This window comes from Lampetra planeri, chromosome 6 (genome assembly GCF_965212315.1).
Source record: "Lampetra planeri chromosome 6, kcLamPlan1.2.h2, whole genome shotgun sequence".
Taxonomy (NCBI): domain Eukaryota; kingdom Metazoa; phylum Chordata; class Hyperoartia; order Petromyzontiformes; family Petromyzontidae; genus Lampetra; species Lampetra planeri.
Genome location: NC_136112.1, coordinates 7,427,374 through 7,443,274, shown reverse-complemented (window position 1 = coordinate 7,443,274; position 15,901 = coordinate 7,427,374). Strand labels below are relative to the sequence as shown.

The 15,901-nt window shown below is 43.6% G+C and overlaps 1 protein-coding gene across 1 annotated transcript; it reads right to left on the bottom strand.

The window, feature by feature from the left end:
• Window positions 1-493: 493 nt before the first annotated feature.
• On the bottom strand, window positions 494-11,590 carry LOC144719472 (carbonic anhydrase 2-like). The gene is made up of 8 exons (XM_078595420.1): window positions 11,194-11,590; window positions 7,658-7,693; window positions 6,781-6,954; window positions 6,142-6,287; window positions 4,402-4,494; window positions 2,937-3,000; window positions 2,348-2,514; window positions 494-1,579 (listed from the first exon to the last, which is right to left on the bottom strand). The coding sequence occupies exons 1-8, from the start codon at window positions 11,273-11,275 to the stop codon at window positions 1,373-1,375; spliced, it is 969 nt and encodes a 322-aa protein (XP_078451546.1). The 5' UTR covers window positions 11,276-11,590; the 3' UTR covers window positions 494-1,372.
• Window positions 11,591-15,901: the final 4,311 nt, after the last annotated feature.

Genomic DNA, 15,901 nt, shown 5'->3' with positions numbered 1-15,901 from the left:
TGTTTGCGGAACGTTTTAGAAATACTTTAAAATGTTCAAATACAACTAATTGCCCTCGTAGATGTGGTAATTATGTTGTAAAACAAAACTGAAGCAAAGCAAAACTCAAAATTGCGTAAGACGTGTTTTAACCCCCTTAAAAATAAGCTAACACACGTTACTCGCCTAAAATGATTTCTTCAGCAATGTAATTGAATTCACTCTAAAGCACATACATCACCAATAATGTGCAGGAAATTAAAAGGACGACACACATTTGCTGTATAGAAAGGTGTCCTTCTCCATTCATCCCGAAATTTTATTTGGGCTCAAAAGCATTGAATTTTAACCAAAGTGACAGTCGCCTCGATCTTCTCTGACCGATAGATGACAGCTGCAAGCCGCACTTCAGCAAAGACAAATCACGCCGCTTCTTCTGATGGAGCGTGATCCACCCTTTCAACCATCCATTAAGTATCATTCATATGCAACAAGTCCCAAACAATTCCACAGATCAATGAGAAAGCCTTCCCTTTATTATCACAAGTTGTTAATATTACTAATCTACTGTGTTTCTCTCATAATTTTTATTTGTACTTTATTCGTCACCGCTTTAAAACTTAAATACGATTTTTCATGATTTAAACAGCACGTTAATTAATAATAAATTTAAAGACTGGTTAAAACAAAAAAATAAGCAGATTGTTTCCAATAAACACAATCTGATGCGTGTTAATTTTAATCAGCTCCGAAAAAGTAAATTTTGGTTCACAGCAAAGGATTACAAAATGTCCCCCCCCCCCTCATATCAATTGTCAGTCTCCAGCGATCAATAAAACTATCATCACCTTCTCTCGATTGTCCCATCATTTGCTAAAAATCAAACAGTCCTCACGATACAAGTACTACATTACATTAAATAAATACACACGTGTGGAAATAAGTATACCTATAATTATATTTAATTGTAGTGATATAACAGGCAAGATATTTCAGACGGTTCCCAACAAAAGTGTGCTCCAATGAAAAAAAACCACCCGTCTTTTTGCTAACATATTTACCCCAAATATCAATATAGAACATGCAGTATAAAATATGATAATACCGTGGACTTTTCCAAGCATCCCGATATTAGGCTGGTGACATTGTTTGACATCACCATTCTCAAAACAATCGAATCGCCCTGTTTAGAGACGTGGCATTTTTAGCGTATTTGCATACGGAAGTGATGTGTGGTGTATTAAAGTAATAATTCCACTAAGATCAAGTATTTTCAAGGAAAAATAAATCGGACATAAAACTTAATGAAGTGTGGGTGTGTGCCAATTAAATATTTAGAAACTGCTCAGGTGGTGTAAAAAGTGGTCATCGAACATTAAAACGTTGGTCCGTCTCAATACAAAACAATAGCAAGAAGGAAAAGGCCAGCGGCGTGGGTCAACTTGTTGACAACGAGAGGCACAGCAGAACCAACGGTGGCCGTCTCAGATGCGTACACGATCCTCGAGTTGAGTTTTTGCACCGGGCGAAAATTATTCACCATGAGTGTCTGCTGTGGGTCCTCTTTCGTGGAGAAAAACACAGTGGAGAACTTCTTAATCTGTACGAAGCACAAAACAGTCGCGTATGAACAAAAAAACATACATGAATGATCACATGTCTGGAACACATACTTAGCAGTAACGATTCAGCGCTTAATAGATACAAATGTATTTTTACACGAATGACACCCATTGAGTTGTGCATGTGAGAATCGATAACAGAAAATGTTCGAAGGTATGCAAATGATATGCGGATGTAAAATGGATAATGGCATGGACACAGTCACAGAAATGAGAGGAAGAAAATGTTAAACAATATAAATCTGGATGGTATCAATGATAAACGAATAGATTCTTAAAATCACGTTGCAACTCCAAAATGGCGTTGCAACTCTGGGGGTGTGGGGGTAGGAGAATTGTCACGTGCCTGTGTGCACATCGTGATTTTAGAGAGGCATGTCATCATCGTCAGCAATGCAGTTCACGGGAGAAGTATTCATTCTACCAGTATATGTATAAATAGATTATGTAAATGTATTAAAAAATTTAGAGCCCTCTGACAGTCCACTGCTGGATGAAGTGCTCCCTGCCCCATGGGCTGTCAAGGTGGTTATTTCACTATACGTCACCCACTTTTGTCAGTGCAAGTTGGTCGAGATCCAGGACCGGTTCAAATATCACTCGCCACCGACTTCAGCCACAGCCAGGAATCGAATGCAGATCAGCGGCCTCACGGCGCAGTCCACTTCCTACCCCTCTCCACCCCACGTAATTGTACGTATACAAATCTAAATAATAAGGAGGTAAAAAAAAAGGCATTTTCAAACCTGATTTTCATCCATGATAATGGGCTCTTCGAATACTGTCCAAGTAACCACTTCCCCGCAGCCAGGAGTGGTGAGCGATCCAGAATACCGGTAATACTTACTCATGTTAACGTACGATGGAAGCAAATTGTCCAAATTAAACGTGGACGAAAAATTGAGCTTCTGGCCTGCAGAAATGAAAAAGGCATAAACGCAAAGAAGAACACATTAACAGCCAACCCTGCCGACAGTGAAGCATTAAAATACTTCGGGGATTATTTGTGATTAACCAGTAACATTATTATTTATGCATACACGGTACTAATATAACTATTCCCACATACAACTTACATTCATATACAGTTCGTGTCGTGAACAGCCATTATCTATCCACTGCCAGATGAAGGCTTCACCAGGTCGTGAAGGGGGAGCCCCACCACTGATGTTGAGATATCACTCACCATTTATGTTGGCCCTACTGATAATTTAATTTAGGTGCACGATTCAGTGTCCCACTTCTCCTTAATTTGACCTATGCCTCCCCACCCCTCATTACATAGTAGGAGTACTATAATATATTCTGGAGCGGATAACTCTGTAAACTACATACCTTGGTTTGCCACACTGGGTAGCGCATTGATGATGGTGTTATAATTGTTGTTTGTTGGTCCGACCTTTAATAAAGAAGAAAGAGAGTTTTAAGATGAAAGCACTGAAAAAAACATCACAAATATGCTGCTCTTTTAAGTTGTTTTCAATGATGTCAACCATGTCTTTTGTGGATGTCACTCTCTTGCCAACTCTAGAAATGTGCACGGCGGGGACAATCTGTATTAGCATGTACGCAATAATGGTTAGAGCCACAAGTTTTTCAAAAAAGTGTCCACATGCACTATTCATGGCCAGAATCGTTTGCATTACCTACTTTTATCACCCAGAAATGTCTGTCCGTCCTGCGCGAGACGTCACTCCACATGAGGCCCACCCCCCTCATTAATATTCATGAGTGGTGGATTTTTACACTAACGCAGAGGAAGGTCGATCTGAATTTAATTATTTATTGCGCTAAGTCGCTTCAAATGACGTTTCTATGCAGAAAGTGACGGTAAAAAATAAATCTACGCAGCACAGTGCTACATCCGTGCGTGACGTCACTGCAAAGACCCCCCCCCCCCCCGCTTCATTAATATGCATGCCCACGTGGCAATTTACACTAACGCACAAGAAGGTCGCGCACTCCACATGCTGCACACCTCCCCTCATTTAATAATCATGAGCGGGTGACGTCACTCCACATGCCGCACCCCTCCCCAATAACCATTAGCGAGTGACGTTACTCCACATGGGGCAACTTCCCCCCCCCCCCTCATTAATAATCATGAGCTGAACAATTTTTCTATTGAATATTTCAGATTTACTGCAATATACACCCGTCCTTGGACGGGCAAAAAAAGCTTGTGGTTATATAATATTGATATTCAAAGTAAAATAAACATACAATGGGCTTCACTTATGGAATACTAATGCATCATAAAACGACTGAAAACTATTTCCAGTACTTTTAATGAACAGGTGGAAAAATAAAAAAACAGTCTTGAATTCAAGGCAAGGAGACCAGTGTTAAGTCCAGCCAAGATCAGTTAAACTATTAAACTAATTAAAATTTACCAGGTAAGACCCAGAGCTATCTAGCTCTGTTTCAGAAGCGACCTGGCCACAAACAATAAAGCGGCTTATCCACGTGCACATTTATAGCAACCAAATACGCTAAAAACTAAATGTTTCTAAAATGTAGAGGAAGAAAAAAAAAACGGAGGACCCGGAGAAAAATTCACGTGACCACATGGATTTTTATATTCCTCTTGGAGTTCTCGGATCCCGGCCACCACCCCCAGAGGCCACCCACCCCCCAATGTCAATGTCAAGGTCAAGGACGACCCCTGGGAAAATGTCCTCGAGCCGACTTCGAGGTCGAGAACGGTCGTCCTCGAGGAGGACACGAGAAAAGAACACGCATGCCAACTGTGCACGCAAACAGCCCAACAATGATGGGTGCACATATAAAATCAACTCACTGCATATAGGAAGCCAAGAACGGCCAATCCATCCTTTTCATTCTTTGCTCCGTCAAAGGTCAAGTACTTGGCGTTATAGTGAACAATGTGAAGCTACAAAAAGGAGGAGAAAAGAGAAATGAAAGACTGTTAGCCTCAAAATAACCAAGATATACAAACATAAAAAGCAACGTCGAGAAAACTGCTCAACTATTCCTTTGCTTAAAATAATACAAGTTAACGTGTACGCTAGACGTCATGGTTTAATTTCTTCCCCTCAGAAAAACAATAGAAGCAATGCTATTGTTTTGCAAACCACTATGCAGGCAATCAAACAATTCGTGGGGCAATACTTGGTGAAGTTGTGGAAGGAAGTTGTTTGCATGTTTTCCCCTCACAATTATGAATCAATACAAGCAAGCACGACACATTTTATGGAAACAATGAGGCGAGGATTGCACCAACTTTTTGTACGCAAACAGTAGGGGGTGTAAAGCTTCACCCACGCTGAGATTTAATGATTTGTCGCGATTCAGGATCGTGACATCATTGCTTGATTGTTTTTCTTCTTGGTTCTTTCGGTAAAGTCACGTAGAAGGAAAATAATAAAATAATAAAAATAAAACATAATAAAATAATTCTCACGACGTTTCGGCCACAACGCAAGCAGCCGTCCTCAGGTGAAGACCAGGTCTGTCGGGGGAATTAATTCAGACGCTGTCTCCCCGACAGACCTGGTCTTCACCTGAGGACGGCTGCTTGCGTTGTGGCCGAAACGTCGTGAGAATTATTTTATTATGTTTTATTTTTATTATTTTCCTTCTACGTGACTTTACCGAAAAAACCAAGAAGATAAATCCCTGCAGTCACGAAAGCTTTAAATCGAAATTCATTGCTTGATTGTTTTTAATTCATATGCAATGTGGTGGAGACCGTGGTAACCTCCTGGAGCTGGCTGACAATGGCGGAGGTAATTTTCAACGGTGTCAAGGGCGCCTTGACGTTCAAATGACCCCGACTTCGCCCACCCACTCAGCCGATGCCCGGACCGATATATCTCACAGTTAGCTTAGGTTATCTCGACATCGTAAATGCCGATGGGCTGAGTCGCTTGATGCTACACATCCACAGACACCTTGTTATTGAATGGGTTAGGTGGTGCACCTAACATTCAAAATATTTAGCCCATTTCAAGTGTCAGACAACTCGACGAGGCATTTCGTTTACTTAAAAACTGTGAAGGATCCGACCCTGTGCCCTTGCCTCGCTTGCCTACTGGGTCCTCTGCCTCCAAGCTGGCTGAAGGTCTATCGGGTTCGGAGGAGGGGCCTGTGATTTATAAATATATTTGACACAACCTACGACGCAAAACATACGCCGGTATCGAGATCAAATGGTCACTTGTGTCGCTCAGCAGGTACAGCAGACACTGGTGTCGGCAGCGGTCAAGTGATCCCAATACGTAGAACACGTAGGAATAAAAAAAACCCATAGTTTTTACACGAGCGAATCGAATGCGCTGGTCACGAGTTTAGGAATGAACATGAAATTGATGAATCGATGCATCATTACACCTCCCTAATAAACAGCACCACTCATCCTTAACCGGCATCTCTCTCACCCCACGATATGAATGCATTGGCGATACATGCACGCATGCACGCGCGCACATCTATAAAGCCAGCCACAGATTCCCATACAACCCTTGCGATTGTAATTGGTGCAAAACTGGTAATTGCATGCGGTGCGGAAGCCGCTCACTTCAACGGGGAATTGCTTGCCATTGATGGTGTGCTCGGATCCCGGTCCGTGTGGGTTCCCCCAGTGAAAGTGCATCTGGACAGCATTGAAGGTGCCTGGCAATCCACCGCCACTCACGGCAATTTCCCCTTGCAAGTCAACCTGCACTGTGGGCACAGACGCGTCGCACGGCGGCATGGGCTTTGTATTTGCACTTCAAACAACCGTTTGTTTTTTGCGTTATGTGTTATTTTTACTCTCTGGAATAGCGAGCGTGGAGACGCGAATGCTTGGGATTGCACCGAGGAGCGAAAAGGAGTTACACGTGGATATGAGACATCACGCTGGCGAAAAGGTCAGTAGGCTCGGGTAGAACGTGACAGTGATGAAGGTTAATTATGAAGTTGGGCAGCCAAAGAAGGGAGTGTGTTCGAGAGGACGTCCACTGCCGAGATGGAGCAAAGAAAACGTCGCAACAGGTGCCCGATGGATTTGTTCTATCGCGAGACGTGGCGACGGCTTGTGGGAGGCCTTCATCCAGCAGTGGATAAATCATAGCTGTTGATGAGGATTTATACATTTTTTTACACGTTTAAAAACAACAACAAAAATCACGAAACAGTTGTTGAGACTTTCAATTAACAATAATAAACTCCTTACCGGTGTGACCATTGTTTTGTATGGACCACGTGACCCCAGCAGGTGTCGAGTCGTAGCCAATGAATTTGAGCTTCTGGAGCGTCGTGTTGCGTTTCACACTATTCGTGTGGATGTCGATGGGAGACTGACTGGTACCGCCGCACGTGGGGCTGTTTTTAGACCACTTGCTTGGACCTTCACAAAGGCAGATGGCATAGAATAAAAAAAATGAACACCAGTGCTGAACATTACAACTAAATGGAGTTATGTACAAAAACAAGTTTGAACATGTGCTTTGCGTGTTAAACGGTCATAATATATTAATTATGGCAAATTTCTATGTACTACAAAACAAAATACTTTTACGAGTGTCAAATTAGTAATTATGAAACGTTGACGAAGTTGTAATGTTTTTTGCTCAAATAATAAATTAGAATATGCATTAACTATGATATACATACAATGTTTATTGTTCCTGATTCTAAACTAAATGCAAATTTGCATATCCATGTTACCAGTGCATAAAAACAATGCAGCAAACACCCAGTAAATTGAGCATTAAATGCAGATGACACAGTCACACCATAACAAATGTGGTTTGTAACCTGCTTTTCTTTGCAATTAAATAATCATAGACTCCTTACAATTTTTTCGTATGAAACACTAATTAAAATCTCATTTACTTCACATGAAATTGTTTTTTAATGAAAACTGCTTGCTGCTCAGAGCTCCAAACGGCAATGTTAGATGTAATTTCCATTTTCTTACATTAAAAAGGTTTTATTGCTTAAGAGTTACATCACAATACAATTTTTCTACGCACAAAAGATGTGACATTGGTAGGGAAAAATGTCATTTATCACAAGCGAAATTAGACAGAAAGCATGGTGTGACTTACCACATTCCGAATTCTGAGAGTCATAACACCAATGTGCTGTGGAATAAAAAACAAACAAACTACATGATGAATGCTCACCAGCATCGGACGCAAATATTTCTCAATGGACAATTATATATTTTGGGGTTTTGTAGTTTTATCTACAGTGAAAGGTAAATTTCGATTTAAAGCTTTCGTGACTGCAGGGATTCATCTTCTTGGTTCTTTCGGTAAAGTCGCGTAGAAGGAAAATAATAAAATAATAAAAATAAAACATAATAAAATAATTCTCACGACGTTTCGGCCACAACGCAAGCAGCCGTCTTCAGGTGGAGAACAGGTCCACCTGAAGACGGCTGCTTGCGTTGTGGCCGACACGTCGTGAGAATTATTTTATTATGTTTTATTTTTATTATTTTCCTTCTACCTGACTTTACCGAAAGAACCAAGAAGAGTAAAAGGTAATTTACATATATAACCAGCGAAGTTAAGTTGGCTGCTTTAAGCTCTCGTTATTTATCTTTCCAAGGCTGGAGTCAGCAAAAGCGGTGCACTATGCAGCACACACACACACACAACACTCGTAAGCATAAGTGGGGCTTTGCCCAAATTCTCACAGCTTAAGTGTCGCAAGCCACGAGAAGCAAATTACTTGGTTGGTTTAATGATGGTGATCACATATTTCTGTGTTAGGCTCGAGGCTTTGATGAATTTTGAAGCCGAGGTTGACCACACACTATGCATGAAGCGACTCAGCTTTCGAGGCATACATTTTATGGGCCCAATTTATTTAAAATTTTCAGATATTTTTCCTTCTTCCAGTTTTTTTACATAGACTCAATCATATTTTTTTTTGCCCAAGGTCAGCTTTTTATCCCTTTGAGAACGTCTTTAGATTGTACACGAGTCACTCAGACATTACTATGCGTCCGTGTCATATGAAAGAAACCCATGATCGAGCTCGAGGGCCTTGTCAATCTAGTGCCAAAAAATAATATTTTCATTTGGCACAATTGTCACAAAATGCCGCCAACATCATTAGTGCAGGTGAAGTATTACAGCTGCATAACCACAAGACAAATACAAAAAAAAGAAACGAGCTACATAACCACAAGCCAGTATAAATTACTTTCCAGCATGCTGTTCTCAAGGAACCCAGGCAAGTGTGTGTGTTTAAATCCTACTGGGCAGCAAACAGCTCATTAATTATGGATTACATGTGTATCTTATATATGCATTTACTCTCACTCAAAACACACAATCATTCTTCACCGAAGCAACAAACATGACCGGCGGACACGACGTGAAGTACCTATAAGCCACGTCAATCAATTGTCACGGATGCTTCATTTGCAATCACTCTCTTCGTGGAAACAATAACGTGATACCAATGGCAGAGCCAGGATTTTCAGGTAGTGGGGGCAACCCCTCCAGCAATGAAAAATGATAGAGGAGTTGTTAGTAAGTAAGGACGCGTCCCTTGCTTTTAATTCGACGCGTGTGCGGCGATGGTACAGCCATCGATCGAGGGTCGAATTCGAACCGCGTTGTGTGATCGGCATCGTGCTCGCTGAAGGTGAATGCCTTCAGGGAAGTCGTGTACTCTATACGCAACTGCGCACAATTCTGAGTCACTTATAACTGTTTTGCCGTTACTTATTGCCAATTATGGACTCAGACTATTGTCCTATCATCTCATAGAGTCCCTGGCACGGAATAATATGCTACACAGTGGCAGTGGGGATCGCAAAATGCTTATTTATTACTAATAAACCGCAATGATCGAAATTAGGGATTTCGATCGGATCATTGGGGGGGGGGGGGGAACGTGCCACCCCACCCCCCACTGGCTCCGCCAGTGGTGACACGGTCGTGAGGGCCCAATCACGTGAAAGCGCCATCGGACCCCCACTTAATTTCGTCAATTACAGGAGTTCGCTAGTCTCCGATAGCTACGCTATCCAGGAAGATTATTCCTAGATACATTAAATCAACGTTACCTAACGTGTCAAGCGAGGTCAAATTATTGTCCGTCCTGTGGTTTTTTTTGCGGAGAAACCAGCAAAGATTTGAAGCTTTCGTGACTGCAAGGATTCATACTCTTAGTTCTTACGTGACTTTACCGAAAGAACTAAGAGTATGAAACCAGCAAAGAGCAAAGGAAGCAATGATTGCCGAGGGTCGCCAAAGAGAAATCGAATGCGTGCATTCGATTTCTTTTTTGCAGCACATCCGGGAAAGATAAAATAAAAGTTTTGGCAAGCTACACAGGTGGACAAATAAAGCCACGCTCAATTTGTAAAGCTCAACTCATCGCCCACGATTGTACATCTCAATGCAAGAGGCCGTCAAGGTCGAACCAAGTAAATTGGAAATTTAGTTGGTGGATTCTAGATTTGAAGCTTTCGTGACTGCAAGGATTCATAGGTAAAACATCAAAATTAATTAAAATAAAATAAAAAAATAAAATAAAAATCACGACGTTTCGGAGGCAACACAAGTCTCCGTCATCAGGTGGGACCGTCACAGCCGGATTAGCTGCAGCTCCGAAACGTCGTGATTTTTATTTTATTTTTATTAATTTTGATGTTTTACCTACGTGACTTTACCGAAAAAACCTAAGAATAGTTGGTGGATATTTGTGGTGTCTTCGACTTTAAGAAGACAACATACTTTGCATTGTTTTAGAAATTGCCAATTCATATAACGAGGGAATGATTTAATTGTAATGTTTTAATACGTGGTAATACAACAATGGCAGAATGAATTCCACCACAGTAAAATTACGTAAAAATTTAAGGAGCATTTCCAATGCAAGCTGTCTGAGTGTACCTTTAACAACCCCACGTCTGCAGTGTTATGCTCTGAACTGTATTTAAACCATGCAATTAACTTTCAAGAGGTGTTTGATGCTAATAGGCTTTCTGACCTCTTTGAAAGCGAGTTGAGCATTTGACATTGATGCAAAGCAGTATTTTAAATGAAGCTTATGTTTAAATAGCTGGTACCACGTGACATCGTGTCAATGCGACACTAATTGCATTCAACATTAAAACACATCCGATGTAACAGTTTTTTTTTATGCCCGGTCTACTTACATGCCGCTTTTAATGTTCCAAATCAAAGCAATTCACATGCAGCTTTCACAACGAACATGTTTAAATCATAACAAGGAATAACACACGCCTACCGTAAGTTCTCACAGTGTACATTTAGCTACTGTATGAAAAAACAGTACCCACAAGTTTGCCTTTTCATCCACGAAAATGCCATGGTGAGTAATTATCTTAAATAAATAGATCTGACGGCAACCGTAAAGAGAACATTGCCAACAGATGATGGCACACTTACATCCATCACTCATTCACATTGATTTGAAATACGGTGCAGTAAAATACAAGCCCATAGTTATTAAAATATATTTTCCCCATTGGCGTTTCCTCTTTGCGAGACGCTCACGTCACATGAATAACCCGAACGAACATCCCTTGCGGTATTGCAGCAGTGCAGTAATATGTAACGTGTTTCCACACGAACACACACACACACAGACTTACCATCTCCGGACGCACTTGCACGATTTACCCTGGAAATCACAAAGATGACCAGCACGCAAACGGTAAGCACGGGGAAATACATCTCTGTACGCTATTGGAGCTCTCTGCGTTGACACACCGCGGGTAAGATTGACAAACAAAACACCTGCGCGGTAAGCCTACTAATACAATGAACAGTAACCGGTAAAAATAGTGGATAGAGTAGTGTAATAGTACACAACAGGTTGCCGTCGTCTGCTTTCAGAGTGAGCGCTGCAACACTGGCGCAAGCCGCCGTGCTGTACAAAGTATCTGCCCGTGCGTCTAATGTAGTAGTAGCAGACAGAGCTGGACAGAGCGGGGTGGGTGAGTGGGTGGGTGAGATGTGGGAGGTATGGCTGAGACGGAATGAATGCGCAGGCTCTCAGCGCACGCAGCCGTATTTATCCTCTAGGCTCAGCGCTCCTGGAGAATGGGCGACAAGCTCCGATGCTATTGACGATGATGATGCTGTTGCTGCTTCTGGTGATGATAGTGATGATGATGATGACGGTAGCAAGGACAGAGAGATCGCTCAAGTCGCCCACGCCCCGTTGTTGAGGGCGCAGCGTGTGTTCAAGTGCGCGCAGCAACACACAATGCAGTCTCGTCCACGTGCGGATTGGAGTAAGGTAATCTTACCGGTTTGTTTGCTTCGATGTAATCTCCTTAATGATTTTTGGACCTGCGACGGTACCGATTTCGTGAGCAATTGTGGGAAAGAAAAAATACCGTGCCCTATTTGGAATCAACGTGGTATCCCACACCTGATAGGTACACACACGCCTTTTCGGGTTCAAACACAACGAGTTATCAAGGAAGAAAAAAACATGCGTTTTGGATGGATACTGTAACTTTTTAAAACCAAGGTTTTGCCACGGAATTTTTTTTTGACATGGATTGGAAACCAATCTCTGTATTGGTTTCGATATGTTTGGACTCATCAGCAGTCAGGCGTGATGAACTACTGCTGTACTTCACACACGATTGGAACGTGTCAACTGCGTTGGCAAAAGAAGAGTCATATACAGGGGACGTTTTTTGTTCAAAAGCGGGTTCTATATACAGTATACAGTAATCGGCGAGTCAGTGAATACCAAGAAGTAATATTGAGTACATCCGCGTGGTGGTTTAAAGCAGTGGAATGAGTAAGGGTTCCACGTGTACTCTGTTTACGCGACAGCGTGCAATGCAGAATGCGGCATGGAGAGATGGGTACAGGGTACGCACGCCTTTACATTATCAGGTAAAATCAATATGCGACGACGGGGTTATCAGAATGAATGGTGGCAGGTACAGGTTTTTTTTTATGAATAACATTTTATGGTTGCGTTTCGCGAAGTGGGCTACGCCAGCGCAGCAGTTCCTCAGCACGTGGCAGAGGTCGCAACCGGGTACCCGATACCCGTACCCTACCCGATACCCGGCTACCCGTACCCGGTGCGGCCCGGGTACCGGTACGGGTAGACCGTGAGTCACTGGTGAGTAACCGTTTGTCACTCATTTCCCAACGTCTTGTCTCTTCTCACAATTCAAGATCCTAGAATCAACCCACCCGCGCCTGCAACATGGCTTCATCCCAGAGGTCGCAATCAGGTACCCGTTTGCGACCTCTGGCACGTGGGGCGCGCAACCCGTGAGGCGGGCAAGGAAGCATTTGGGGGTCAGGCTGCGGCATGGACACCGTGCAGGGAAGAAAAAAACAAACATCCGAACGTCTGCGGGGAATGTCATCGCCCACTTTTGCGATGACAAAACACGCGAACACGCAAAACATGTTTTCAATTGCCTACAAACGAGAAGCGACGTCTCTGTGTAACTGTGGGCCTGAGTAATCTCTGTTGTATTATCTGGGGCTGTCGGGGAGAGAGGGGTGCGGGGAGTGGCGGTCAATTAGTCATGATTAGGGGATGCTAAACAATGTTGAAAACCACTCTCCAAATATCAAGAGTCCAAATTCCAAAATATGTTCTACACAGCTCTTTCCCAATCCACTGCTGGATGACCCCCACGCAGTCTGTACTCACCACGCTAGCCGGTGCACTGTTCGTGGCGTGGGAGTCGGGGTGGAGACGGAGCCGGTTCATGTAACAACAACAACAACTCCTCCTCACCGTCCCTGACGTTAGCCGTGTGGCCGAGAATCGCATTCGTCGGCCAGGTACATCGAGCGCAGTGCGCGCACACATTGCGCGCCACCGCTCAGCAACATCGATGCGGTTACACGATCATAGTGTGCGGGGAATGAAAATAAAATGAAACGAAACTGGCGTTGATGGCTTCAGTCCGATGTGAAGTGTGGACTGGCTGCTGCCGGTCCCGAGCCGCCCAACACTCAGCAGCAGCAGCGCAAGCAGGGAGAGCGGAGCTCCCAATGAATAGATTTCTTGTTAGAGACGAAGACGTGAAGACAGCGACACATAGGGCCCACATATCAGAAGCCACTGCGAATAGTTACTTGCTGTGGAACAGCTGTTGCTTGTTCTGACGACGAGCTGTTTCACACACACGCACAACACCAAGAGCATTCGACCCCGACATCATGAGTCATTCATCATTGTCCTCGGCAGCCATGATCAGTCCACTGCTGATCAGTCATTTCTATCTCTCACGGTCCTGCGACGTAGGACCGTTCCTGCACACGACGACGATTATTTATTAAACTAGTAATTAACAATAACACGACTTTATTACGAAGTTGGGGTGTGAACCTAGGCGATCTGAGGTATATTTCTGACCGTGACTAACATAACCCAACGCAGAACACGACCCAACATGGCTTTGATGATGCTCCACCCAAAACCGCATCCGCACAAACCGTGGCAGATGCACAAATGGAAAATGTGATGCACAACTGGAAAATATAAAACTATCCAGCGTGCGACTGTGGTCATCCGGACCAGACCGTACAACGCAAAACGACGCAATGTCCTCGGATCCACAGATACGAAGGAGACGTCACGGCGAGACCACTCCGCTGCTCCTGAACGTGAAATTGGAGTTGGTGCTCTGCACCTACATCGAGCCGTACGAAGGAAGAGGATGAACACACGTGGGCTGTGGATGTGTAAACTGGTCCAAGCACCCCCGTCTCCCACATCAACCCGCACCGACCAGCGTGGTGAAGTATGGTCAAATCAACCCCCCAACGCCGACACGACGTGAAGCGGTTTTCATTCAGCAGAGGATTGGCAAAACGAATGAAAACTATTATTATATTTTTAAAAAAAAGTATTCCAAAGCCACTAACGTTTCGGAAATGGCTCTAATGTAGGTCCACTGCCCGGAACGTTAGCCTATTGCAGGTACAGTATTTGTTATATGCTAACGTATTCTCTGAATTCCAAGCAGCAATTTCCCCCATGTAAATATTACAATGCGGTCGGTGTGCGTGCGTATTGATACAACGACGTTTTAGCGGTGCGTCTTTCTTTTCAGATCGTCCGGAGAAGACGGTAACGACGAATGTGTTCGGTTTTCCAACACGACGATAAAAGGGAAACGCGATCGTCTGCGCAACAATAATAACAATGGGCGCATTGTACCCTTAAATGGCATTAACTGTGTGAGTAATCCTGAATTGTGGCAAGGCGCAATGGGATTTTTTTTGGTTAAACCTGCTGCATTTCCTGTCCGTATTAAACACCACTCCGAATGTGTACAAAGCGCGATTTTTACAACAAACTAGAAAAAAAATCGCAAAGGCGTTCGTGAAAGTCGGCGCTGTGGCGAGCGAGAGAAGTAAAAAAATGTGGGGTCATTTGTTATATTATTTATATCGACCTTATCACCGCGATACAGGGTAAACACAGCGGATAAGCCTGAATAGCAAAGCTCCACAGAAATAGCACAATAGGCTTCAATTATTAACGCAGATTATGAAGGTCACTCGCGGCGTTGGCTTTCAAGTTAAGGTGGATCATTTATATGCTCGCGGATCCGTATGGGGAACGCTGGTAATTAAGGGACTCGACTTCACATAAGAGCAGGGAGAATAATAGTACAAGCACCCTTGTCACGGGGTATTGGATGTCGGGGCATATGAAGTCGTAAAGGTCAGTTGGCAGGTAGATTGCAGCCTCGCACGCCTGCAATTCAGCCCTCCTGTCCAAGTTCTGTGGAAAACTCGGGAGAAAAGAAAACGGCTACCACAAGGTAACTTTGCAAGCCAAGGCAGGCTACCCCCCCCCCCGGGTTCAATACGACCTCCCGTCGTAGCATTTGACACGTGGTGGTGGTGGTGCAAGTTCCTTAAAGTGTGAGTTACCTTCCACCTCTACCAAGGCGTCTGCGCCAGTCGGCAACATTTTTTTAATCTCCGCTTATAGAGGTGGCTCTGTAGCGCTCCCTCCAATGTAGGGGGCATCCCCTTCTGCCAGCATTGGCGTCAACGAGCAATTGCAGGGATGCACCTTTATAGGAGTGGGAACGTCTGTATGTATGTATGTAACAGACTATCGCTGGAACATTTATCCGAAGATCTGAGAGCCTGCACGGATGAAATAACACGGCGTGTGGTGTGTGACTTAATAGCGGTTAAGCAGCGATAATGTGGATGAATATGTGCAATGTGTCCGTTTCACGTGCGCCTGGCTGTCTGGTGGATGACGGCGTTGGCATTTGAGTCGTGGGGAAGAGTTGGTGGGAGTCTAACCAACAGCAGACGATCCACTCGGTGCACCACCACCAC

Excerpts from the sequence above, each read along its gene's own strand:
- LOC144719472 (XM_078595420.1), bottom strand. The coding sequence starts at position 11,275 with ATGTATTTCCCCGTGCTTACCGTTTGCGTGCTGGTCATCTTTGTGATT. Across the intron at positions 6,955-7,657 it reads CTCTCAGAATTCGGAATGTG|GTCCAAGCAAGTGGTCTAAA; the intron begins GTAAGTCACACC and ends GCCTTTGTGAAG. Across the intron at positions 2,515-2,936 it reads ACCCAGTGTGGCAAACCAAG|GCCAGAAGCTCAATTTTTCG; the intron begins GTATGTAGTTTA and ends TCATTTCTGCAG.